The 27959-nt window shown below is 42.2% G+C and overlaps 1 protein-coding gene across 2 annotated transcripts in view; it reads left to right on the top strand.

Annotated features, from left to right (window-relative positions):
* Positions 1-27959, top strand: part of LOC110537119 (putative cytochrome P450 120) — a 50263-nt gene that overhangs the window by 16574 nt on the left and 5730 nt on the right. For both annotated transcript variants that reach the window (XM_036937111.1, XM_021622904.2), the window contains exons 9-10: positions 2327-2454; positions 27642-27729. In XM_036937111.1, coding sequence (XP_036793006.1) covers positions 2327-2454; positions 27642-27729 — 216 coding nt within the window. The remainder of the gene's footprint in view (positions 1-2326; positions 2455-27641; positions 27730-27959) is intronic.

The following is a 27959-nucleotide window of genomic DNA, read 5'->3' as shown; positions in this document are numbered from 1 at the left end:
TAGTGATTACTAATTATATACAAAATGTATGTTTCTATAATTACAAACCTCCGGTTGTTTCTACCATGTTCATAGCGGCACTGTATGTGAGGATTTCTAGGAAAATCAACCATTCCCACATGAAAAAATACTTCAGTATTTACTACATTATTCTGTAGTAAACTGCAGTATACTTAAGCAATAAGGCATGAGGGAGTGTGGTTTATGGCCAATATACCATGGCCAATATACCATGGCCAATATACCATGGCTAATATACCATGGCTAATATACCATGGCTAATATACCATGGCCAATATACCATGGCTAATATACCATGGCCAATATACCATGGCCAATATACCATGGCCAATATACCATGGCTAATATACCATGGCTAATATACCATGGCCAATATACCATGGCCAATATACCATGGCTAAGGGCTGTTCTTAGCAACGACGCGTCACACCCCTGAGGTGCCTTATTGCTATTATAAACTGGTTATCAACATAATTAGAGCAGTAAAAATAATTGTTTTCTCATACCCGTGGTATACGGCTGTCAGCCAATCAGCATTCAGGGCTCTAACTACCCAGTTTATAATGTAGAATACTATACTACAGACTGTAGTATCCCTTGATCATGTGTAGTACTTATTATACTGTTGTAGTATACTGTAAAATGCTATGGTAAATACTACAGAATTATCCGCAAAAATAACACTGTGTAATGTTCGCAAAAACACTACAGTCAGCAGAAACACTACACTTTTTGTACTATAGTTAACACTACAGTATTTCATTTGCATATACAGTTGAAGTCAGAAGTTTACATACACTTAGGTTGGAGTCAATAAAACTTTTTTCAACCACTCCACAAATGTCTTGTTAACAAACTATAGTTTTGGCAAGTCAGTTAGGACATCTACTTTGTGCATGACACAAGTAATTTTTCCAACAATTGTTTACAGACAGATATTTCACTTATATTTCACTGTATCACAATTCCAGTGGGTCAGAAGTTTACATACACTAAGTTAACTGTGCCTTTAAACAGCTTGGAAAATTCCAGAAAATGATGTCATGGCTTTAGAAGCTTATGATAGGCTAATTGACATCATTTGGGTCAATTGGAGGTGTACCTGTGGATGTTTTCAAGGCCTACCTTCAAACTCAGTGCCTCTTCGCTTGACATCATGGGAAAATCAAAAGAAATCAGCCAAAACAAATTGTGGACCTCCACAAGTCTGGTTCCTCCTTGGGAGCAATTTCCAAATGCCTGAAGGTACCACGTTCATCTGTACAAAAAATGGTACGCAAGTATAAACACCATGGGACTACACAGCCATCATACTGCTCAGGAAGGAGACGCGTTCTGTCTCCTAGAGATGAACGTACTTTGGTGCGAAAAGTGCAAATCAATCCCAGAATAACAGCAAAGGACCTTGTGAAGATGCTGGAGGAAACTGGTACAAAACTATCTATATCCACAGTAAAACGAGTTCCATATCGACAGAACCTGAAAGGCCGCTCAGCAAGGAAGAAGCCACTGCTCCAAAACCGTCATAAAAAAGCCAGACTACGGTTTGCAACTGCACATGGGGACAAAGATCGTACTTTTTCCTCTGATCTGATGAAACAAAAATAGAACTGTTTAGCCATAATGACCATCGTTATGTTTGGAGGAAAAAAGGGGGAGGCTTGCAAGCTGAAGAACACCATCCCATTCCCAATAGATGGCATCATGAGGTAAGAAAATTATGTGGATATATTGAAGCAACATCTCAAGACATCAGTCAGGAAGTTAAAGCTTGGTCGCAAATGGGTCCTCCAAATGGACAATGACCCCAAGCATACTTCCAAAGTTGTGGCAAAATGGCTTAAGGACAACAAAGTCAAGGTATTGGAGTGGCCATCGCAAAGCCCTGACATCAATCCTATAGCAAATTTGTGGGCAGAACTGAAAAAGCATGTGCGGACAAGGAGGCACACAAACCTAACTCAGTTACACCATCTCTGTCAGGAGGATTGGGCCAAAATTCACCCAACTTATTATAGGAAGCTTGTGGAAGGCTACCAGAAATGTTTGACCCAAGTTAAGCAATTTAAAGGTAATGCTACCAAATACTAATTGAGTGTATACTACAGTTTTCTTTTACTACAGTATTTATACTATAGTTAACTGTAAATACTACAGTATACTACAGTAAATACTACAGTGAATACCTCAGTCAAGTCTGCAAAAACACTAAAGTACTATAGTGTATAGTACCACGTTGAGTTATTATCAAATGACTGCCCTCACAACTCAATGCCAGTCTCCTACTGTTTTATTCACTCCAAAGGACACTACTCTGGGAGGCTTCCACATTCCCAAGGCTTACGCTGCCATGTACATCAGCCACGCCATCCACCGTGACCCGGAAGTGTTCCACCAGCCAGAGGACTTCCTGCCAGAGAGGTGGTGTGGAAGGTGAGGACTTTACACAGAAACCCTTCTCTTTTTGCTTTTACAGTAGCATCGTTCACTTCTTTGCTCAAACAGGCCAACCTCCACCTATACTAAGATCTTCTGTCTGAGCACACAGCTGTGCCTCAGTGTTAAACAGTTTACCAAATCAAAAGGAATGTTTTGTTCTGACCTTGTCCTGTCTCTGTGTGTGTGCCTCTGTCCATGCCGGTAGCCAGGCTGCAGCTGGAGTTAAGCAGTTTTATCAGTATTGTCTCTTTCTCTCTCTTTCCTTCTCTCTATTTCTCTCTCTCAGATTTTTTAAGTCTAACAGCTTTCTCTCTCTCTGCAGGGTTTTATTCTGGTATTATTCTCCCTCTTTTCTTTACCGTGACCTGGTTGACCCCTTGCATTCTCCAGCTCACTTCACAGACACCTGGGGCTCCGGTTTAAAAATAACACCCTCTGTGCTGAGAACATGTTATGTATTCTCTCGTCCTCCCTCTTTCTTACTGACTTGCTTTCTTTTGCTTTGAAGCTTCCTGTGTTTGTGTGTGTATACATTAGGTTGAACTCTTTACTCCAGTGTTCATGAGTTCCCTTGAATCATTAGAGAGTGTGTCCTCTGAGTGCATCATGGAGCCCAGGCTGGAAAAACAGCCAATTATAAAGGTCTCAGGACAACTCTCACATACTCTCAAATTTCCAATAACATATCCACAAATGTACTCTAGTTTGTCTAATACCTTTAGAATATAGCCCATGTAATGTAAGGATTTTATATTTTTGCCATCATTGGATGATGAGCTCGAGATGAACATTTTAAATATGCTGATGATTAATCTATTCAATGGAGTTACCATCTGGTGTTGCCTGTGGTTCTAAAGGAGGGACTTCTATATTGTGAGCTCATCTTGTCCTGTTCTGAAGGATTTACCATAGAAATAGATACATTCATATATATGGGATTTATCTTATCTCTATTCTATGGGAGAGGCTGATCATGAGAACAACTGAGTATCAGAGATACTGTTGCGAAGGCTGTCAATGCTTAGCGCCCAAAGATCTGGCAAGAGACAAAATGAGTCATACAGTTATAGTGTTACAGTGAAATTCTGTGCTAAAACTGGGATAATGTCTGATAAGCGCATTATAACAATGTGTGAGATTCATACCATGACTGATGAATCAATAAACAATGTTCAGGGTAGGTGCTCTGATGATGATGGGGGGGGGTCACTGAGAGAGAGAGAGAAATAGTAAGACGGTTAGAAAGGTGGAGACGGTGAATCGAACTGGCCTAATTGTCATTTGGATGCACACAGATGCTGCCCACTGCTGTATGGCATGATCCATGATGGGACCTGGCTTGTCCGCCGTGTATGAGGTCACAGTGAGTGGTGGTTCGCTTCCGGTTCCTATCTCTCCAGCTGTGACGGCCTCTGCTGAGGGTAGGGCTTCAGACTACTGGGGGGTGGGGGATAGCAGAGCTCAGTGAGAGGAGAAAGGCCTGAGGATGGCAGGGGATGGGGGTAGCAGTGCTCAGTGAGAGGAGAGAGGCCTGAGGATGGCAGGGGATGGGGGTAGCAGAGCTCAGTGAGAGGAGAGAGGCCTGAGGATGGCAGGGGATGGGGGTAGCAGAGCTCAGTAAGAGGAGAGAGGCCTGAGGATGGCAGGGGATGGGGGTAGCAGTGCTCAGTGAGAGGAGAGAGGCCTGAGGATGGCAGGGGATGGCAGGGGATGGGGGTAGCAGAGCTCAGTGAGAGGAGAGAGGCCTGAGGATGGCAGGGGATGGGGGTAGCAGAGCTCAGTAAGAGGAGAGAGGCCTGAGGATGGCAGGGGATGGGGGTAGCAGAGCTCAGTAAGAGGAGAGAGGCCTGAGGATGGCAGGGGATGGGGGTAGCAGAGCTCAGTGAGAGGAGAGAGGCCTGAGGATGGCAGGGGATGGGGGTAGCAGAGCTCAGTAAGAGGAGAGAGGCCTGAGGATGGCAGGGGATGGGGGTAGCAGTGCTCAGTGAGAGGAGAGAGGCCTGAGGATGGCAGGGGATGGCAGGGGATGGGGGTAGCAGAGCTCAGTGAGAGGAGAGAGGCCTGAGGATGGCAGGGGATGGGGGTAGCAGAGCTCAGTAAGAGGAGAGAGGCCTGAGGATGGCAGGGGATGGGGGTAGCAGAGCTCAGTAAGAGGAGAGAGGCCTGAGGATGGCAGGGGATGGGGGTAGCAGAGCTCAGTAAGATGAGAGAGGCCTGAGGATGGCAGGGGATGGGGGTAGCAGTGCTCAGTGAGAGGAGAGAGGCCTGAGGATGGCAGGGGATGGGGGTAGCAGTGCTCAGTGAGAGGAGAGAGGCCTGAGGATGGCCTGAGGATGGAGGTAGCAGTGCTCAGTGAGAGGAGAGAGGCCTGAGGATGGCAGGGGATGTGGGTAGCAGAGCTCAGTGAGAGGAGAGAGGCCTGAGGATGGCCTGAGGATGGAGGTAGCAGTGCTCAGTGAGAGGAGAGAGGCCTGAGGATGGCAGGGGATGTGGGTAGCAGAGCTCAGTAAGAGGAGAGAGGCCTGAGGATGGCCTGAGGATGGCAGGGGATGGGGGTAGCAGAGCTTAGTGAGAGGAGAGAGGCCTGAGGATGGCAGGGGATGGGGGTAGCAGAGCTCAGTGAGAGGAGAGAGGCCTGAGGATGGCAGGGGATGGGGGGGTAGCAGTGCTCAGTGAGAGGAGAGGGCCCTGGGGATTAGGATGGGTAGTGGTCGACCCCCCCCCCCCCCCCCCCCCCCCCAAGAAGAGAGAGTTTTTACACACTGCTCTGGTGATTATCCATGAGCATCATGCTCTGTGGCAGCAGGATGGAAAATGTGAGGTAGACTAATCTAGAGACTCACTCATCTAGGCAGTTGAAGCTCAGTTTTGCTCTTTTTATTATATTGACTCATATCTCCCTCGCCTGTAGTGCTTCTAAGTAATTTGAGTCTAAATGAGACATGGAGCAATATGTGGAGGAAAAAGTAGAGATAGGGAATATTGTATGGATATGCACCAATGGAAAGTCATCAAGTAGTCATCAACAGGATGATTGGCCACTGTAATCCTTCTATATACACACACACACACACACACACACACACACACACACACAAGGTTTAAGTGAGGGGAAGCTTTCAGTACTGTCTGTGTCACATGAAGAATAGAGAGACATTCAGGGGGGAATGCGTTAGAAAAACACATTTTAATAAAAACCAGGGGGAAAATAACTAATACATTTTTCATAAATGGAATTGTGTTCATAATTTTTTTGTATTTTTAAAAGCACTGCATAAACAGAGAGGGAGGGGCTATGTTTACGTGTTTATGTTTTACAAACAGTGACTGTCTGGGAGTAATGTGGATGAGTTCAGAGCTACAGGTGTAGGGTCTTAATTTGAGCCAGTTCGCTATGTCAAGTATATACAGTAACAGGAAATGTGAATTATTATTTTGTAGGGGGGTTGATACATTTTTCGTAAGGGAAAATCAAGTCTGAAATTTCAGTGGAAATTACAAACTTAAGAAGCATTTTTAAACCTCAAATGCACTACAAGTAAAAAATGTCCTGCATAATCAACCAATCAACAACTGACCACAACCACACAACTACTGACTACAACTACTGACTACAACTACTGACTACAACTACTGACTACAACTACTACTTACCAAAACTACTGACCAAAACTACTAACCACTACTGACCACAACTACTGACCACAACCACACAACTACTGATCAGAACTAATGACCACAACTACTGCTCTGGCCTGCACTAGATCGGGTCCAGCTCTGGTCCTGGGCGTAGCTAGCTAGCTCTGGTTCGCACTAGCTCTGGTCTAGCTCTGGTCTGCACTATAAATTATAACTACTTAAATGTGCTTAAATTAGCATATAATACTGTTGTGTGTTTGGCAATGCCGGATTAAGTGAAATGACATGCTATTCTATAAAATTATTTCTCCGTAATTAATATCACCTGATTGAGCTAATCATGTAAATGTAATTAACTAGAGTCGGGCACCACAAAATAATATTTATAGAGTTATCTGTTATCTTCCGAATAAACTCTTAAAGACCTAGTAATATTTTACTTCAATAGCAGTCAATATCAATCGTCGTCTTAATTCAGTCTCATCTGAAAGTTGTAAATTCTTGGCACAATTTGAATCAGCAGTGCAAAATTGGGTTTAATTGTTTATTTACTAAATACCTAACTAATCACACAGAATTACACATACACATAATTAAATCATAACTTGATTACAAATTACGTCATACAGGAAAACGTCCCTAGTGGGCGGAACAGATATGACAGCTTGTTACACAAAGGAAAAGGGCTGGGTTTGAGTGAAAGAGCGGGAAGACTGAGGGACACAGGGCGAAGCTGTGCTATCGTAAATACAGTATCTGATGCATTCTAAATTACCGCCCATTTACTTTTTTAGCTATAACCAGTTACCAACATTAGTACTGCAGACACTACTACAACTATAACTTGTTTCAAAACCATGCATATTTTAAAACAAGCACACCACATTTTATTCAAAAATGTACTTTTCAGTGATCTTTTTTATTGTATTTATTTGTTATTTAATCTTTGTTTAACTAGGCAAGTCAGTTAAGAACAAATTCTTATTTACAATGACGGCCTACCAAAAGGCCTCATACGGGGATGGGGACTAGGATTAAAAATACATTTAAAATAAAAAAATATAGGACAAAACACACATCACGACAAGAGAGACAACACAACACTACATGAAGAGAGACCATGGCAGCAACACATGACAACACAGCATGGTAGCAACACAACATGGCAGCAGCACATGTTAGCAGCACAAAACAAGATACAAACCTTATTGGGCACAGTCAACAGCACAAGGGGCAAGAAGGTAGAGTCAACAATATATCACGCAAAGCAGCCACAACTGTCAGTAAGAGTGTCCATGATATAGTCTTTGAATGAAGAGATTGAGATAAAACTGTCCAGTTTGAGTGTTTGTTGCAGCTCGTTCGAGTCGCTAGCTGCAGCAAACTGAAAAGAGGAGCGACCCAGGGATGTGTGTGCTTTGGGGACCTTTATCAGAATGTGACTGGCAGAATGGGTGTTGTATATGGAGGATGAGGGCTGCAGTGGATATCTCAGATAGGGGGGAGTGAGGCCTAAGAGGGCTTTATAAATAAGCATCAACCAGTGTGTCTTGCGATGGGTATACAGAAATGACCAGTTTACAGAGGAGTATAGAGTGCAGAGTGAGAGCACCCTTACCTGCTGATCTATGAATTATGTTTCCGTAATCTACCCTGGGTAGGATGGTCATCTGAATCAGGGTTAGTTTGGCTGCTGGGGTGAAAGAGGGGCGATTACGATAGAGGAAGCCAAGTGTAGATTTAACTTTAGCCTGCAGCTTTGATATGTGCCGAGAGAAGGACAGTGTACCGTGTAGCCATACTCCCAAATACTTGTATGAGGTGACTACCTCAAGCTTTAATCCCTCAGAGGTAGTAATCACACCTGTGGGGAGAGGGGCATAATTCTTATCAAACCACATGACCTTTGTTTAGGAGGTGTTCAGAACGAGGTTAAGGGCAGAGAAAGCTTGTTGGACACTAAGAAAGCTTTGTTGTAGAGTGTTTTAACACAAAATCCGGGGAGGGGCCAGCTGAGTACAAGACTGTATCATCTGCATATAAATGGATGAGAGAGCTTCCTACCGCCTGAGCTATGTTGTTGATGTAAATTGAGAAGAGCGTGGGGCCTAGGATAGAGCCTTGGGGTACTCCCTTGGTGAGAGGCGATGGATGAGACAGCAGATGTTCTGACTTTATACACTCTTTGAGAGAGGTAGTTAGCAAACCAGGCCAATGACCCCTCAGAGACAGCAATACTCCTTAGCTGTCCCACAAGTATGGAATTGTCTACTGTATCAAAAGCGTTGGCCAAATCAATAAAAATAGCAGCATAACATTGCGTAGAATCAAGGGAAATGGTGACATCATTGAGGACCTTTTAAGGTTGCAGTGACACATCCACAACCTGAGCGTTAACCAGATTGCATGCCAGAGAGAATACTATAGAAGAAAGCCAGTCAGTTGATTATTGACAAGTTTTTCCAACACTTTTGATAAACAAGGCAAAATAGAAATAAGCCTATAACAGTTAGGATCAACTTGATCTCCCCCTTTAAATAAAGGATACACCGTGGCTGCCTTCCAAGCAATGGGATCCTCCCCAGAGAGAAGAGACGAGTTAAAAAGGTCAGAGATAGGCTTGGCGATGATAGGGGCAGCAACATTAAAGAAAGGGTCTAAACCATCTGACCCAGATGTTTTTTTGGGGTCAAGTTTAAGGAGCTCCTTTAGCACCTCAGACTCAAACATTTGTAATGGGGCAGGGGAAAAAGAGGGAGGAGCATCGGGGCTAGTCGCATTAGAAGAGGTGGTAGATGAGGAAATGTTGGACGGGCAAGGAAGCATGGCTGAGTCAAATAGGAATCCTGACTTATTGAATTGGTGATTTTAAAGAGCTCAGCCATGTGCTTCTTGTCAGTAACAACCACATCATCAATGTTAAGGGACATGGGCAGCTGTGAGGAGGAGGGTTTATTCTCCAGGTCTTTAACTGTTTTCCAGAACTTTTTGGGGTTAGACCCACAGAGAGACAACTGCTCCTTAACTTCTTATGGCTGCAGGGGCCGTATTGAGTAGCTTGGATGAAAAGGTGCCCATTGTAAACGGCCAGCTCCTCAGTATCAGTTGCTAATATATGCATATTATAATAAGTATTGGATAGAAAACACTCTAAAGTTTCCAAAACTGTCAAAATATTGTCTGTGAGTATAACAGAACTGATATTGCAGGCGAAACCCTGAGGAAAATCAAAACAGGAAGTGGCTTCTATTTTGAAAACGACATGTTCCATAGCTTCCCTTTGCTCCATTTAAAGGGATATCAACCAGATTCATTTTCCTATCGCTTCCTCAAGGTGTCAACAGTCTTCAGACATAGTTTCAGGCTTTTATTTTGAGAATTGAGCCAGAACGATAACATCGCGTCAAGTGGTCGCATGAGTTTTGCTCACGCAACTGAGTTTGGACAGCCATTGCTTTTCCCTCTACTACTGATAAAGACATTTGCGGTTTATATATGATTGATTATATATTTTAAAAACAACCTGAGGATTGATTATAAAAAACGTTTGACATGTTTCTGTGGAGATTACGGAAACTATTTGGTATTTGTCTGCGTTGTCGTGACCGCTCTTTCCTGTGGATTTCTGAACATAACTTGCCAAACAAACGGAGGTATTTTGGATACAAAAATAATCTTTATGGAACAAAATAAACATTTATTGTGTAACTGGGAGTCTCGTGAGTGAAAACATCCGAAGATCATCAAAGGTAAACAATTCATTTGATTGCTTTTCTGATTTTCATGACCAAGCTACCTGATGCTAAGTGTGTTTTGTCGAGCGATCGATTAACTTACACAAATGCTTGGATTGCTTTCGCTGTAAAGCACATTTTCAAAATCTGACATGACAGGTGGATTAACAAAAGGTTAAGCTGTGTTTTCCTATATTGCACTTGTGATGTCATGAATATTAATATTTTTAGTGATATTCATTGAATGTAGCGCTATGCAATTCAGCGGTTGTTGATGACAATTATCCCGTTAACGGGATGGCAGCCATAACAAGTTAAAGTAACTAACTTTGGCCTTCCGGATAGACTGAGTGTACTTATTTATTTATAATTTGCCTGAATGAGAGCCTGAGTGTGTGTGCCGAGCCTTTCGCCAAATGCAGTTCTTAACTCTTCAAGATCACGATCAGACTTGGGGCTGAACTTGATTTTAATTCTCATTTCCTTTATAGGGGCGTGTTTGTTAACAATACCACTGAAAATATTAAAAAAGCATCCAAGCGTATTCAACAAAGGGGATCAAGCTGACTCTTTAACAATTACAGAGGCCAGGTCATGAAGGAAGGCTTGCTCATTGAAGTTTTTTCGCAAGCGTCTATGACAAATCAGGACAGGTTGTTTCACTGAGCAGCCATTATGAACACAGGCTGTAAAACAGTGATCACTAAGGTCATTACAGAAAACACCAGAATGATACCTATCAGGATTATTTGTGAGGATAACATCGAGGAGAGTAGCCTTTTCGGGTGTTTGGAGTCATACCTTGAGAGATTGGTAATAATCTGAGAAAGATTTAGGGAGTCCCATTGCTTTAGGACTTGGTCAGGTGGTTTAAGCTTGTCCCAGTTTAGGTCAGCTAGCAGGACAAATTCAGACTTAGTGTAAGGGGCCAGGAGAGAGCTTAGGGCAGGTAGGGTACAGGCCGGTGCTGATGGAGGACGATAACAGTCAACAAAGAGCCATTTGAAAGTATAATGCTTAAAACCAGCAAATGAAATTGTTTGGGGACCGACTTGGTGGAGACAACCGAGCACTGAAGGTGATCCTTGGTAAAGATTGTCACTCCCCCACCTTTGGAAGATCTGTTTTGCTGAAAAAGGTTATAACCAGAAAGGTTAACATCAGTATTCAAAACACTCTTCCTTAACCACGTCTCAGTAATGACCAACACATCTGGATTGGAGCTGTGAGCTCACACTTTCAATTGATAATTTTTAGGTAATAAGCTTCTAGTGTTATCATGCAGAAAACCCAGGCTTTTACGAGAGCAGAAATCTATGAAGCATATATGAGCGCACAATTCATAATTTGGGATAGCAACAGAAGATGGGCAAGTGTGTACATGCACATTTCCAGATATAACCAGCAGTAATACAATCAAGGCATGGCAGAGGACTGGGAGAGCTCTGCAGTGTTGATTTATGACATTTGAATGTGCAATAGATGGCAATGTGCATTACATGGCAATGTGCATTAGATGTTAGCCTAAATAGTGTATGTATTAGATAGAACTAAAGCTAGCTATCAGTAGTTCTTCAACTACAACAAAAATAATTTTAAAGCGCTGTCATCACTAGATGCACCATTATATTTCTCTCCCCAAACAATAGCCTAAAACTTTCCAACCATCACATCATCATTCAATTAAAATGAAACTTAATTAACACTGAACGTTTTACAAAAGTAAATCAGACATCTATTTATCTGAAACCCACAGCATGAATGATTCAGAGTTACTTTGCTTTCCTAAAAGTGCCGTCCACATGATCCTACCTTTTATTCGCATTTTCTTGTCCTATGTCTTTCTTCTTTCAGTTTTCACATGCAAAAACTGTAGTTTATACTTTTATTCATCTAACCCATAATTCAAAGTAATAATGTTGATACAGTAGTTTATCAAAGTAATCAGACCAATTATTTTACGAAATGTAACTTTGACAATATGTACCTGCTTTGCTTTAAATAGTAAAGTAAAACTTTTTGAACTTCTTCCGTGACCACAAAAGTACTTTTAAAGAGCTAAAGCAAGCCCCACACCTTTACTTGTAAAGTACCATATAGTTATTATTCTTTATAACGCTACTCCTCTTACACCTTTACTTGTAAAGTACCATATAGTTATTATTCTTTATAACGCTACTCCTCTTACACCTTTACTTGTAAAGTACCATATAGTTATTATTCTTTATAACGCTACTCCTCTTACACCTTTACTTGTAAAGTACCATATAGTTATTATTCTTTATAACGCTACTCCTCTTACACCTTTACTTGTAAAGTACCATATAGTTATTATTCTTTATAACGCTACTCCTCTTACACCTTTACTTGTAAAGTACCATATAGTTATTATTATTTATAACGCTACTCCTCTTACACCTTTACTTGTAAAGTACCATATAGTTATTATTCTTTATAACGCTACTCCTCTTACACCTTTTAAGCTAGAAACGCCATTCAAACTTTAAAATGTGCAGACTGGTCTGGGACAGTGTACTTGTATACAACTTTTTGATACTATTTATACTTTTTAAACTGTAAAAGCTTTATTAACCTCTCTGGGATTGTTCGGGATGCTAGCGTCCCACCTCGCCAACAGCCAGTAAAAGTGCAGGGCACCAAATTCAAAACAACAGAAATCTCATAATTAAAATTCCTCAACCATACAAGTATTTTACACCATTTTAAAGATACACTTCTCGTTAATCCAACCATTTCAAAAAGGCTTTTCAGCAACTATTCACAGAAAGCATTCAGCCATTTTCCAACCAAAGAGAGGTGTCACAAAAAGCAGAAATATAGATAAAATTAATCTCTAACCTTTGACGATCTTCATCAGATGACACTCCCAGGACTCAATGTTACACAATACATGTATGTTTTGTTCGATCAAGTTCATATTTATATCCAAAAACCGCCATGTTCAGAAATGCCTCCAAAACATCCGGAGAAATTGCAGAGCCACAACATGGCAAAAGCACAATATTCAATAATCTGAGAACAGGTTCAGCCACAAAAGCAAGCCATACAGTTACCCGCCAAATTGTGGAGTCAACAAAAGTCATAAATAGCATTATAAATATTCACTTACCTTTGCTGATCTTCGTCAGAATGCACTCCCAGGACTCCCACTTCCACAATAAATGTTTGTTTTGTTCAATTACGTCCATATTTATGTCCTAATACCTCTGTTTTGTTTGCGCGTTTAGTTCACTATTCCAAAGGCACAATGCGCGAGCTCAAAATCCAGACGAAAAGTCAAGAGTTTCATTACAGTTTGTAGAAACATGTCAAACAATGTTTACAATCAATCCTTAGGGTATTTTTATAATAAATCTTCAATAATATTCCAACCGGACAATAGCGTATTCATTACAGAGAAAAAAGAAGGAATGGCGCGCCCGCCTGACCGCGCAGTAAACAACTGATTGAGCTCAGCCTAGTCCACTTGTTGAAACAGCTCTTATTCGACCCCCTTCCACAATAGAAGCCTCAAAAAACTTTCTAAAGACTGTTGACATCTGCTGGAAGCCTTGGGACGTGCAATCTGGCCCCATAGACACAGCATATTGGATAGGCAATCACTTAAATGAAACTACAAACCTCAGATTTCCCACTTCCTGGTTGGATTTGTCTCAGGTTTTCACCTGCCATATGAGTTCTGTTATACTCACAGACATCATTCAAACCGTTTTAGAAACTTCAGAGTGTTTTCTATCCAAAACTAGTAATAATATGCATATATTAGCATCTGGGACAGAGTAGCAGGCCATTTACTCTGGGCACCTTATTCATCCAAGCTACTCAATACTGCCCCCCTGTCATCAAGAAGTTAAACTTATTAAACTTTCATGGGATTTCATGGGATCCACTTTCATGGGATTTCTTCAACATTCTGAAGCTTCCATTGTGACATCATCATTTCCAACCTTCCATTCACTGTGAATGCAACAATGCAACTTCTGATACAAATCAGATACTTTGACTACTTCCCAAAAAGGTCTAACTGCCCTGCAATTCAAATCTGAAATCAGAACAGAATTATCTAGTTTCGATCAAATGTTACACCTGTTGATTAAGTAACCACATCAACAAAATGTTCCCTTACGTTTTCCAAACTGCTTTTCCAGACACATTGGTATACTTCTCTGCTATTCAAATCTGGAATCAGAACAGGATTATCTGGCACCAATCAAAAGTTACAGCTTTTTTTTCCTGAGTTTATAATGGCGAAAAGTAGCTAGATATTGCCAGCTAACAGATCTCTCATGTCGTCATTGAGCAGCCCAAACAGAGCCGTTGCTATGGATACTCACACATGCAGAGGAGCACATGGGCAGCGCAGGCAAAAAATATTGAAGAGGGTGATTGAATTTAGAACAACATATTTTATGATGATGAAGAATTGTGAACACCAAGAAAGCAGATACACATAGTCTTCCTTCATATTTCACGCGATCACTTCTGATCACATGTTTTGGTCTGATCATATAAAATAACTCGCCAACAGTAACTCTTGAACCATTCAAGCTAGAGACACCAAATCAACTTTCACATATTCATATTAATTTTTACTTTTATCTAATATAACAATATAAATTTGCTGCAACTAGCCTAAAATAACTCACTAACAGTAACTAATGACCTGTTTAAGCTGGAGACACCAGGGCCTCCCGGGTGGGGCAGCGCCAGCTGTCGTAACCGGCCGCGACCGGAAGGTCCGTGGGGCGACGCACAATTGGCCTAGCGTCGTCCGGGTTAGGGAGGGCTTGGCCGGTAGGGATGTCCTTGTCTCATAGCGCACCAGCGACTCCTGTGGCGGGCCGGGTGCAGTGCGCTCTAACCAAGGTTGCCAGGTGCACGGTGTTTCTTCGACACATTGGTGCGACTGGCTTCCGGGTTGGATGCACGCTGTGTTAAGAAGCAGTGCGGCTTGGTTGGGTTGTGTATCGGAGGACGCATGACTTTCAACCTTGGTCTCTACTAAAAACAATTGGATACCACAAAATTGGGGAGAAAAAAGGGGTAAAGGGGGTAAAATAACATTTAAAAAAGCTGGAGACACCAAACCAACTTTGAACCCATCAACAATAACTCTTGTACCATTCAAGATAGAGACACCAAACCAACTTTCACATGTTCAGGCTATCCTATCCACTGCCACATAAATACTTTCAAAGAGCTGAAGCAAGTCACATCATTTTTATTAATGGAAAATGACAATCTAGTTCCCATTTTTCACTGTAGCATGGCACCATTATCAGGACTGGCAGACTGGGATGTGACAGTTTGTAGGGAGGACAGTGTGGGAGAGAGGGGGTAATCAACAATGCTCAACTGCTTAGTACTGCTCTCTCTAGCACCTCCAAGAATAGAAGCAAGCTAATAAACAACCTAATAAACCATTTGACTTTTACTTGACTATTCTTGTTTTGCCAGACATCCAGCATTATTAGAGCCCCATAGATTCCATCTCTCCATCTAGACAGGATGTTGATCTGGGGTAACGGAGGGTACCTGCTGTGTCTGCTTCTCTGTCATTTAATAAATAATAATAATTTCCTCCTCGGACGAGACAGGATGGTCCTTTTGGCTGCTGTTGCTGTGGTTTCAGTGCAGCTGTGCAACAGATGTTGTGTGCAGCTGTGTGCATGTGTGTGTATGTGTGTTGGGCAGGGCAGTAAGCTTAGTTTGTCTTAGCAGACCCAGTGTAACTGAAACTCTGACCAAAAAATAGATAGCAGCCTGAAGACATTTGGATACATCCATTACAGCCATTGTTGAAGGAGGCCACATCAAGTGGTTTAGGTTAGTCTCAGACGTATGTCTGGGTTTTTATTTCACCAAGTAACTCAAGGACAGCTTCTGTTTCACTGATAGCTCAGTACATACACATTGACTGTGACGCCATTTTAAGGGAGTAAAAACAAACAAGAATAAACTTGTCACCATTCCAAAGGTTATTTAAGCTATAGTCTATAAAATCTCCCACATCACAAGATAATTAATGGAAATAAATAGTCTTGTTACCATGCATTTAAAGGAAGAAAACACTCCTCCTCCCTGATATGAATTATTTGTATGGCTCTTACTAGCATTGGTAGTTCTCAATAGGCTGGAGGTCCTGATCAGAACCAGGTAAAGACAGAGGCTGATGGCAGGTCCTGCTGGTTTAGCCCGCTGCTTTATTATTCTCTGAGTGAGTCGTGAAGTCATGAATTAGATTTACGAGCCCTCCTGTGACACACGGCTCACTCCACATAATAAGGAAAATCCACTGAAATTCATACTGTGCGAGATTTGTGGGTTAAATGCTTTAATGCTCCTGTTGATCGTTATTGCAGCACATTAGGTCCAGGCTCCACCCTTAAGTCCCTCAATAATAGTGATTATGTCATTTCTCAAGGTGCACTCGAATTATGATGAAACAGAGGTTAATGGATATGGGATGTGATAATGGCTACATAAGGCTTCTGTCATTTATTCATATAATTAAATATATTTAATCGTCACTCTCCGAAGGGGATATCTGCCTTCCATCAAAATTAATGTATTGTAGTGGCAATAGGTTATTGTAAATTATCTTAAAACGGTGAATTGTTTTCCTTTATCATGTCAGATTTGTACCATATCAAATGTGAGTGTCTCTCTCTCTCCACACGCAGTAGATAACTGTTGCCATGGCAACTGGTAACCTGACTGTGTCTGTACCAATGGGGATTCCCCTATGCATATGGCTGGGCCTCCATTCTTATGTTGTATTAGCCTTATGAATGAAGTCTTCATATTTCTTGCATGTCTCTTTATCGATACATCCATTTGCATCCATGAAATGTCCATTGGTATGTGTCTGTGTGTGTGTGCACTGGTGTGTTTGTTTGTGGGAAAACTGTGTGTCTCTGTGTGTGTGTTAGCGTCCAAGTTTGTGTTTGTGAGTTGAGAGAGAGGGATGCTTCTCTCTTGTATGAAGCCCTGGGGAGGAGGATGATTCAGAAGTGAGTCAGAGCAGAGCATCCCTCTGCCCCCCTGCCTTAGCTACAGAAAGGGGATGGATGAGGCTCCTCTCTTCTCTACAGCTGCTCTTTCTGCGGTGAGGTGAAGGACACAGAGACACAGGGACTCATCATCACACAGACTAATGACCTCTGAGTTGGGGTTCCTTCCTAGAAAGTAACACCCTTAAGATTTGGGGGAGAGACACAGGATCAAGTCAGTCAATACGCTGGCCACAAGCCAAGCTTCTGTTTCGCTCTGCGTGATGATTATTTCAGAGACTGTCCCAAAGGACACACTATTCCGTATATCGTGCCTGGTCAAAAGTAGTGAACTAGTGCATCATTTGGGAGGCCGTCAGACCCTCTCCTACTCTCCTTATCAACTGCCTCTTCAAATCAATCCGCTCGCTCTTCGAGGACCAACATCCTTCTTCATCTGCATAAACCCTCTTCAACCTCTTCATCTGCATAAAACCTCTGAGACTGTAGTGTTTTTCATCAGCATACAGAGTACAATAACCCTTTACACAGGGCCGTCTGTAGCCTTTTGTGGGCCCTAAGCAAAATTGCCCCCCCACCACCACCAAGCTGGCAAAATGTTTACGTGGCCCCCCTATTGACAGCGGAGAGAAACATTTATGTTTTAAAGTTAGTTTTCTGCACTTCTACACATTTTGCCATAGGTGAAAATAACATTTTATAGAACATATCATGCAATTCTTCCTAATTTGCCATGTGGTGTAGAGAAATATTTGCAGTTTTAAAGCAAATTTCCTGCAATTCTACACATTTTGCAATGACTTATGCCATGTTAATGATATGAGTGAGAGTGACTAACAAAATCAATGGGGGCTCCCTGGAGGTCAGGGCGCCTGGATAGAGGAGTGCCCTGTCGGTATTCATCCATGATAACTGACTAGACTAATTTACCAAGGTCAGGGCGTCTGGGTAGAGGCATGCCCTGTCTGTATTCGTCCATGATAACTGGCTAGACTAAGTTACCAAGGTCAGGGCGTCTGGGTAGAGGCGTGCCCTGTCAGTATTCGTCCATGATAACTGGCTAGACTAAGTTACCAATCCAAAAATTGTTAGCTGACATTGTTAATTGAGTGACTGTCAGTGACTGACAAAACAAGAGAGAACTGCTGATGCGCTCGCACCTTGTGTATTAAACTATTGTAACTCTCAACAATAAGTTGACACCCCGAAATGTATGTGATGGTGCCAACAGAGATGGTCGCCTTGCTTAAGGTCCTTAGGAAACTATGCAGTAATTTTTTTTTATTTTAAATGTATTATTTCTTACATTGTTAGCCCAGAAAATCTCAAGTGTTATTACATCCAGTCGGAAAGAACTATAGGATATAAAAGCGACGTCAACTTACCAACATTACAAACAGGAATACGACTTTCCCGAAGCGGATCCTTTGTTCGAACCTCCACCCTGAACGTGGGATCTTATCCCAGAGGCCGACCCAAAACAACGCGTTCCCCGCAGGAGAGGCAGACGGAGCGGCCTACAGTTCAGACATAGAAGGCGAGCACACCATACACCACTTCCCAGCATATTACTCGACGATGTCCAGTCTCTAGACAACAAGGTGATGAAATTAGGGCACGAGTTGCCTTCCAGAGAGACATCAGAGATTTTAACATTCTCTGTTTCACGGAAACATGGCTCGGGATGTGTTGTCAGATGGTACAGCCACCTGGTTTCTTCACGCATCGCGCCTACAAACAAACAACTCTCTGGTAAGAAGAAGGGTGGGGTGTATGCCTATGATTAACGACTCATGTGATCATAACATACAGGAACTTAAGTCCTTTTGTTCACCTGACCTAGAATTCCTTACAATCAAATGCCGACCGTATTATCTACCAAGAGAATTCTCTTCAATTATAGTCACAGCCGTGTATATCCCCCAAGCAAATACCTCGACGACCCTGAAAGAACTTCACTGGACTCTATGTAAACTGGAAACCATACATCCTGAGAACCTGGGTCTCGACCACGCCCTGTGCAACTGGGTCCTGGACTTTCTGACAGGCCGCACCCAGTTGTAGGAAACAACATCTCCACCCCACTGATCCTCAACACTGGGGCCCCACAAGGGTGCGTTCTCAGCCCTCTCCTGTACTCTCTGTTCACCCATGACTGCGTGGCAATGCATGCCTCCAACTCAATCATCAAGTTTGCAGACGACACTACAGTGATAGGCTTGATTACCAACAATGATGAGACGACCTACAGGGAGGAGGTGAGGGCCGTCGGAGTGTGGTGTCAAGAAAATAACCTCCCACTCAACTTCAACAAAACAAAGGAGATGAACCTGGACTTCAGGAAACAGCAGAGGGAGCATCCCCCATCCACATTGACGGGACAGTAGTGGAGAAGGTGGAAAGTTTTATGTTCCTCGGCGTACACATCACGGACAAACTGAAATGGTCCACCCACATAGACAGTGTGGTGAAGAAGGCTCAACAGCGCCTCTTCAACCTCAGGAGGCTGAAGAAATTTGGCTTGTCACCTAAAACACTCACAAACTTTTACAGATGCACAATCTAGAGCATCCTGTCGGACTGTATCCCCGCCTGGAACGGCAACTGCTCCGCCCACAACCGCAAGGCTCTCCAGAGGGTAGTGCGGTCTGCACAACGCATCACCGGAGGCAAACTACCTGCCCTCCAGGACACCTACAGCACCAGATGTCACAGGAAGGCCTAAAAGATCATCAAGGACAACAACCACCCAGCCACTATCATCCAGAAGGCGAGGTCAGTACAGGTGCATAAAACTGGGACAGAGAGACTGAAAAACAGCTTCTATCTCAAGGCCATCACAGCCATCAGGCCATCATTAACATTGAGTGGCTGCTGCCAACATACAGACTCAAATCTCTTGCCACTTTAATAAATTTAATAAATGGATTTAATTAATTTAATAAATTGATTTAATAAAGGTATCACTAGTCACTTTAAAATAACACCACTTTAATAATGTTTACATATCCTACATTACTCATCTCATATGTATATACTGTATTCTATACCAACTACTGCATCTTGCCTATGCTGCTCACCCATATATTTCTATGTACATATTCTTATTCATCCCTTTACATTTGTGTATAAGGTTACATGTGTGTGAACTTGTTAGACTACTTGTTAGATATTACTGCACTGTCGGAACTAGAAGCACAAGCATTTCGCTACACTCACATTAATGTCTGCTAACCATGTGTATGTGACCAATAAAATGTATTTAGATTTTTGACTGATTCCCGGGGCCCTAAGCAACCGCAGAGGTTGCTTATGCCTCGAGCCGGCCCTGCCTTTACACCTTTACTCCAGGCTGGGGTTCCCTTTCTCTTGTCCTGGTTGTTGTCACACTCCTCTTCTGGGCCTCGTCGTGCTCAATTAATGCAGAAGGAAGAGTAATGCCCTACCTCTTTTTAATGGTATCCTTTGCTCTCTTCCCATCATTGGGTTCTTTCTATTTTCGGTTTTCTCATCTCTCCCCTTTTTCTTCTCTCCTCTCTTAGTCCCTGTCTCTTCTGAATGTCCCTGTCTCTTCTGACTGTCTCTGTCTCCTCAGTGGACATCAGATGGAGAAAGCAGTGTGCTGGGTTTCAGTCAGCTCTAAGGCTGGATCAGCTGTCTAAGCAGCACTAATGACTGTGCAGTCCTGTTATGAGATGTTATGCATGGACCACAACCCTGATCTCCGCAGGCAGGCAGTGTGCTCAAATCTCAGTCGAGTCATCAATTATAATTTATGGTCATTTCCACTAAATCCTGTGGAAAGAGATAGAACTCTGGCCAGCTGGAAGTGGTGTTGGAGGGCCAGTAGGAGGCACTCTTTCCTCTGGTCTAAAAAATATCCCAATGCCCCAGGGCAGTGATTGGGCACACTGCCCTGTGTAGGGTGCCGTCTTTCAGATGGGACGTTAAACGGGTGTCCTGACTCTCTGAGGTCATTAAAGATCCCATGGCACCTATCGTAAGAGTAGGGGTGTTAACCCCGGTGTCCTGGCTAAATTCCCAATCTGGCCCTCAAACCATCACGGTTACCTATAATCCCCAGTTTACGATTGGCTCATTCATCCCCCTCCTCTCCCCTGTAACTATTCCCCAGGTCGTTGCTGTAAATGAGAATGTGTTCTCAGTCAACTTACCTGGTAAAATAACGGATAAATAAATAACTTGCAGCTGTGGAAACGTCGGCTGTGATACCATACAGAGGGATGTAGAGACTGGACAAGTCTGAGTGGGGATGCTTGCCCAAGTGTGACAATGCATTGGCCTGAAGAAGGATGACAGCGAGATGTCCTGCTGGAGCTCATTCACACCTGGCTAGTCATTGATAATGTGTGCTGTGCAGGAAGAGAGAAGTGTGGAGCCCTAGAACACTAAACCCTTGACATTCAGTATGAGCCCATTCATGTTGAATGTCAGTGCAATTTCCTTCATGCTTGAGAGAAATCTTACGTACTCTCATCCACCGTTTCACATGGAAGTAGAAATTAGGTATTTTGTATTTGAAAATGATTGCTCTTTACAATGTTGCTTTAATCTATTGAGTTACATCAGAAGCATCAAACTTCCCAAAAATAAGATACAAGGGCGGTGTGATTCATTGTATCTTAATATGATATTTACAACATGTGATATGACGTTCAACACAATACTGCCCTCCAAGCTCATCACGAAGCTCAGGGCCCTGGATGTGAACCCCGCCCTGTGCAACTGGGTCCTGGACTTCCTGACTGGCCAACCCCAGGTGGTGAAGGTAGACAATAACACCCCCGCCACGCTAATCCTCAACACGGGGGCCCCACAAGGATGCTTAATCAGCCCCCTGCTGTACTCCCTGTTCACCAATGACTGCTTGGTACGTCTCCAACTCAATCATCAAATTTGCTGACAACACAACAGTGAAGTGGCACAACAGCGCCTCTTCAACCTCAGGAGGCTGAAGAAATTCAGCTTAGTCCCGAAGTCACAAACTTCTACAGATGCACCACTGAGAACATCCTGTCGGGCTGTATCACCAACTGGTAAGGCAATTGCAATGCCTGCAACCGCAGGGCTCTCCAGATGGAGATGCGGTCAGCCCAACACCCTCCAGGACATCGACAGCACCCGCTGTCACAGGAAGTCCAAGAAGATCACCCCACTACCTTCAAGAAAGCGGATACAGTACAGGTGCATCAAAGCTGGGACCGAGAGACTAAAAAACAGATTCTATCACAAGGCTATCAGACTGTTAAAAAGTCACCACTAGCCAGCCTCCGCCCATTACCCTGCCCTGAAAGAAGAACTGCACTGTTGGTTAAGGGCTTGTAAGTAAGCATTTCACGGTAAAGTCTACACTTGTTGTATTCAGCGCATGTGGCAAATAAAGTTTGATTTGATTTTTGAACTTAGTAATTTAGTTACATAATATTTTATCACTTCATATGGACCGTATTTACAGTATTCTAGACAAGACTCGTCCAATATAACTGCTTCTGTATACACATCTTCTATTAATTTACTATCCATGCTGTCTATACAAACCGTTATACATACCAGGTGAAGCTGGTTGAGAGAATGCCAAAAGTGTGCAAAGCTGTAATCAAGGCAAAGGTTGGCTACTTTGAAGAATCTCAAATATAAAATATATTTTGATTTGTTGAACACTTTTTTTGGTTACTACATGATTCCATATGTATTATTTCATAGTTTTGATGTCTTCACCATTATTCTACAATGTAGAAAATAGTCAAAATAAAGAAACCATTGAATGAGTAGGTATGTCCAAACTTTTGACTGGTACTGTGTGTGTGTATATGTGTGTATATAAATATGTGTATGTATATACAGTGGGGCAAAAAAAGTATTTAAAGTATTTACACTTAAAAAGATGAGAGAGGCCTGTAATATTCATCATAGGTACACTTCAACTATGAAAGACAAAATGAGAAAAAAAATCCAGAAAATCACATTGTAGGATTTTTAATGAATTTATTTGCATATTATGGTGGAAAATAAGTATTTGGTAACCTACAAACAAGCAAGATTTCTGGCTCTCACAGACCTGTAACGTCTTCTTTAAGAGGCTCCTCTGTTCTCCACTCATTACCTGTATTAATGGCACCTGTTTGAACTTGTTATCAGTATAAAAGACACCTGTCCACAACCTCAAACAGTCACACTCCAAACTCCACTATGGCCAAGACCAAAGAGCTGTCAAAGGACACCAGAAACAAAATTGTAGACCTGTACCAGGCTGGGAAGACTGAATCTGCGATAGGTAAGCAGCTTGGTTTGAAGAAATCAACTGTGGGAGCAATTTAGGAAATGGAAGACATACAAGACCACTGATAATCTCCCTCGATCTGGGGCTCCACGCAAGATCTCACCCCGTGGGGTCAAAATGATCACAAGAACAGTGAGCAAAAATCCCAGAACCACACGGGGGGACCTAGTGAATGACCTGCAGAGAGCTGGGATCAAAGTAACAAAGCCTACCATCAGTAACACACTACGCCGCCAGGGACTCAAATCCTGCAGTGCCAGATGTGTCCCCTTGCTTAAGCCAGTACATGTCCAGGCCCGTCTGAAGTTTGCTAGAGAGCATTTGGATGATCCAGAAGAAGATTGGGAGAATGTCATATGGTCAGATGAAACCAAAGGGACCAGGATGACTGATCCGTGTAAAGGAAAGAATGAATGGGGCCATGTATCGTGAGATTTTGAGTGAAAACCTCCTTCCATCAGCAAGGGCATTGAAGATGAAACGTGGCTGGGTCTTTCAGCATGACAATAATCCCAAACAAACCGCCTGGGCAACGAAGGATTGGCTTCGTAAGAAGCATTTCAAGGTCCTGGAGTGGACTAGCCAGTCTCCAGATCTCAACCCCATAGAACATCTTTGGAGGGAGTTGAAAGTCCGTGTTGCCCAGCAACAGCCCCAAAACATCACTGCTCTAGAGATCTGCGTGGAGGAATGGGCCAAAATACCAGCAACAGTGTGTGAAAACCTTGTGAAGACTTACAGAAAATGTTTGACCTCTGTCATTGCCAACAAAGGGTATATAACAAAGTATTGAGATAAACTTTTGTTATTGACCAAATACTTATTTTCCACCATAATTTGCAAATAAATTCATAAAAAATCCTACAATGTGATTTTCTGGATTTTTTTTCTCATTTTGTCTGTCATAGTTGAAGTGTACCTATGATGAAAATTACAGGCCTCTCAACTTTTTAAGTGGGAGAACTTGCACAATTGGTGGCTGACTAAATACTTTTTTGCCCCACTGTATGTATGTATGTATGTATATATGTGTATATGTGTGTGTACGCGACCAACAAGATTTGATTAGATATGACAATATATAGTTTAACAAAGAATATTGTACATTTATCTATTTTTTTATTCATCATGTCATCGTAATCAGCATGCTATTCAGATGGGGACACCATATACCATATGAATAAACCAATTTGAACATTGAGCTCAGAGGACTCAAAAGCTGCCCTTCCTCTCTGAGCTCACAGTGGGTCACTGCTACAGATATGTATTAATCATGACATTGTTTAATTTAGGAAATGTGCATGTCTGATATTACTGTGGCTTTGAACATTGGTCACCATTATGTAACGAGGCTTGATCACCTGGTGCAGGAATCGAGTTATGTGCCTGTCTACACCACATGCAGTGTGCACGTCCTCCTCCGGAAGCATCTTTTTTACTCTGACCTTAATAACGACGATAAACATACTGATCTAAAAGCATGTACACAATCAGACATTCTTCTGTAACTAAACATGCAGACATTTTGAACAAGCATACATTCTAAAGACTCAGACACTCTAAACAGTAGTCATTCTGACTGAACAATGACGGTTTTATACATTCAGTTATTGTTTGTGTGGGTTTTTAACCTCTTCTATATTGCTTTCTGGAGACTGTGATATGCTTGACCCCTGAGGTGATTGATATGTCAGTCATCTGCAGGTGTGACTCATAGCAGAGTGTTGGACCCCCTCCCTGCGTCATAGTGACTGACTGCACACTCACTGGTACACAGTGATAGAGAAGGGGAGGCAACACTTATTTATTGGGTGCCTTTATGTCAGCTTGAGTGTAGAAAATACTTACATGAACATACTGTATATATTCCCCTACACTCTGTTGCAAGTATGTTTGTTCAAAATGGTTTACATTATCACAGTTGCATTACTCCCAGGAAGCACAACAAGGGGGATGGAAAACCATTTCACACATTAGAATAACATTGTTGAAACTGACCACAGGATCCGATGATCTGGTCGGAAACACAGCTCTGCATGATTCTGGAAGCCAGCCACTCAGAACTTGCACTTCATCTCTGTCCACTTAGTGCATTAGTCCATAATCCTGTCTCAGAGCAAGCCAATATGTTTCTTCTCACTCCACTTAATTCCTTCCTGTAAATGCGAGTGGAGAAAGAGAATTATATCAAAAACATGTTAGTTAATGTGTGTGGTGCAGAGACGAGTAAGTAAGTTCCTGCTGTCAGTCCAACAGCTACAGATGTAGGATCTTAAATTAATCACCCTGTTGGAGGATAACTTTCCTGCAATGCAGGACATTTTAAACGTATAGTGTATTTGAGGTTTTAAAAGGCTTCTGAAGTTTGTCATTTTCACGTAGAAATTTCAGACTTAATTTCCCTACAAAAAATGTATCAACCACTACAAAAATGTAAATTAATTATAATCCACATAACAATTAAAATGTCCTGTTGCTGCAGGATTCTTTTCTTGCTGGAGCAAACTGGCTCAAATTAATATTTGAGCCAGTTTGAACTTTTGAACTTTGCGACCTTTTGCCACATTTCAGGTTTCAAACATAAACATAAAACTGTATTTTTTTGTGAAGAATCAACAACAAGTGGGACACAATCATGAAGTGGAACGACATTTATTGGATATTTCAAACTTTTTTAACAAATCAAAAACTGAAAAATTGGGCGTGCAAAATTATTCAGCCCCCTTAAGTTAATACTTTGTAGCGCCACCTTTTTCTGCGATTACAGCTGTAAGTCGCTTGGGGTATGTCTCTATCAGTTTTGCACATCGAGAGACTGAAATTTTTTCCCATTCCTCCTTGCAAAACAGCTCCAGCTCAGTGAGGTTGGATGGAGAGCATTTATGAACAGCAGTTTTCAGTTCTTTCCACAGATTCTCGATTGGATTCAGGTCTGGACTTTGACTTGGTCATTCTAACACCTGGATATGTTTATTTTTGAACCATGCCATTGTAGATTTTGCTTTATGTTTTGGATCATTGCCTTGTTGGAAGACAAATCTCCGTCCCAGTCTCAGGTCTTTTGCAGACTCCATCAGGTTTTCTTCCAGAATGATCCTGTATTTGGCTCCATCCATCTTCCCATCAATTTTAACCATCTTCCCTGTCCCTGCTCAAGAAAAGCAGGCCCAAACCATGATGCTGCCACCACCATGTTAGACAGTGGGGATGGTGTGTTCAGGGTGATGAGCTGTGTTGCTTTTACGCCAAACATAATGTTTTGCATTGTTGCCAAAAAGTTCAATTTTGGTTTCATCTGACCAGAGCACCTTCTTCCACATGTTTGGTGTGTCTCCCAGGTGGCTTGTGGCAAACTTTAAACAACACTTTTTATGGATATCTTTAAGAAATGGCTTTCTTCTTGCCACTCTTCCATAAAGGCCAGATTTGTACAATATACGACTGATTGTTGTCCTATGGACAGAGTCTCCAACCTCAGCTGTAGATCTCTGCAGTTCATCCAGAGTAATCATGGGCCTCTTGGCTGCCTCTCTGATCAGTCTTCTCCTTGTATGAGCTGAAAGTTTAGAGGGACGGCCAGGTCTTGGTAGATTTGCAGTGGTCTGATACTCCTTCCATTTCAATATTATCGCTTGCACAGTGCTCCTTGGGATGTTTAAAGCTTGGGAAATCTTTTTGTATCCAAATCCGGCTTTAAACTTCTTCACAACAGTATCTCGGACCTGCCTGGTGTGTTCCTTGTTCTTCATGATGCTCTCTGCGCTTTTAACGGACCTCTGAGACTATCACAGTGCAGGTGCATTTATACGGAGACTTGATTACACACAGGTGGATTGTATTTATCATCATTAGTCATTTAGGTCAACATTGGATTATTCAGAGATCCTCACTGAACTTCTGGAGAGAGTTTGCTGCACTGAAAGTAAAGGGGCTGAATAATTTTGCACGCCCAATTTTTCAATTTTTGATTTGTTAAAAAAGTTTGAAATATCCAATAAATGTCGTTCCACTTCATGATTGTGTCCCACTTGTTGTTGATTCTTCACAAAAAAATACAGTTTTATATCTTTATGTTTGAAGCCTGAAATGTGGCAAAAGGTCGCAAAGTTCAAGGGGGCCAAATACTTTCGCAAGGCACTGTAACATGATGTCAATTATATGGATTTGTGAATAGGCACAAATCATTGTTGTGTATGATATGAATATATAGCACTGCTATAACTCCATGGTAGGCAAGCTCTACTTCCTAAAGGTAGTGATAGCATTGTCTGTTCTGTTGGCTCCCTGATGCTGCTGACTTAATCACCAGGGTCGTCACCTCACATCTCTGCACCGTGGCAGGACATGACAGCTACAAACCACAGCACCCGAGGTCTCGGTTCTAGTCATATGAGGACAGAGAAATGAAACCGAGTGGGAAGAGAACACTGTTATGTAATGGTTGGTTATGCTGTGCTTTGTTGTCTGTCTTAGAAACGCAGGACAGGAGCACCTCCTCTGCAGCCTAGGCAACGGCCCCAGGAACTGCATCGGAGTCCAGCTGAACAACGTCTTTCTCAAGGTGACTCCTCTCCTTTCCTCACCTCCCTCATCTTTCTACTCTAATCACTTTTCTCTCCTCTCATCACTCTTATTTTATTTTTCTCCACCAAAGTTATCGTTGATCTTTTTTTTATGGATTTAACATGACGCCACCAATGTCCTTTAAATGTAAATACTATAAGGTCTATGTACATTTGTTGATAAAAAAATGTCCTACATTACTGACCATTTAGATAGGAATGGTCTGTC

This window comes from Oncorhynchus mykiss, chromosome 12 (genome assembly GCF_013265735.2).
Source record: "Oncorhynchus mykiss isolate Arlee chromosome 12, USDA_OmykA_1.1, whole genome shotgun sequence".
Taxonomy (NCBI): domain Eukaryota; kingdom Metazoa; phylum Chordata; class Actinopteri; order Salmoniformes; family Salmonidae; genus Oncorhynchus; species Oncorhynchus mykiss.
This window is presented reverse-complemented; position numbering and strand designations above follow the sequence as displayed.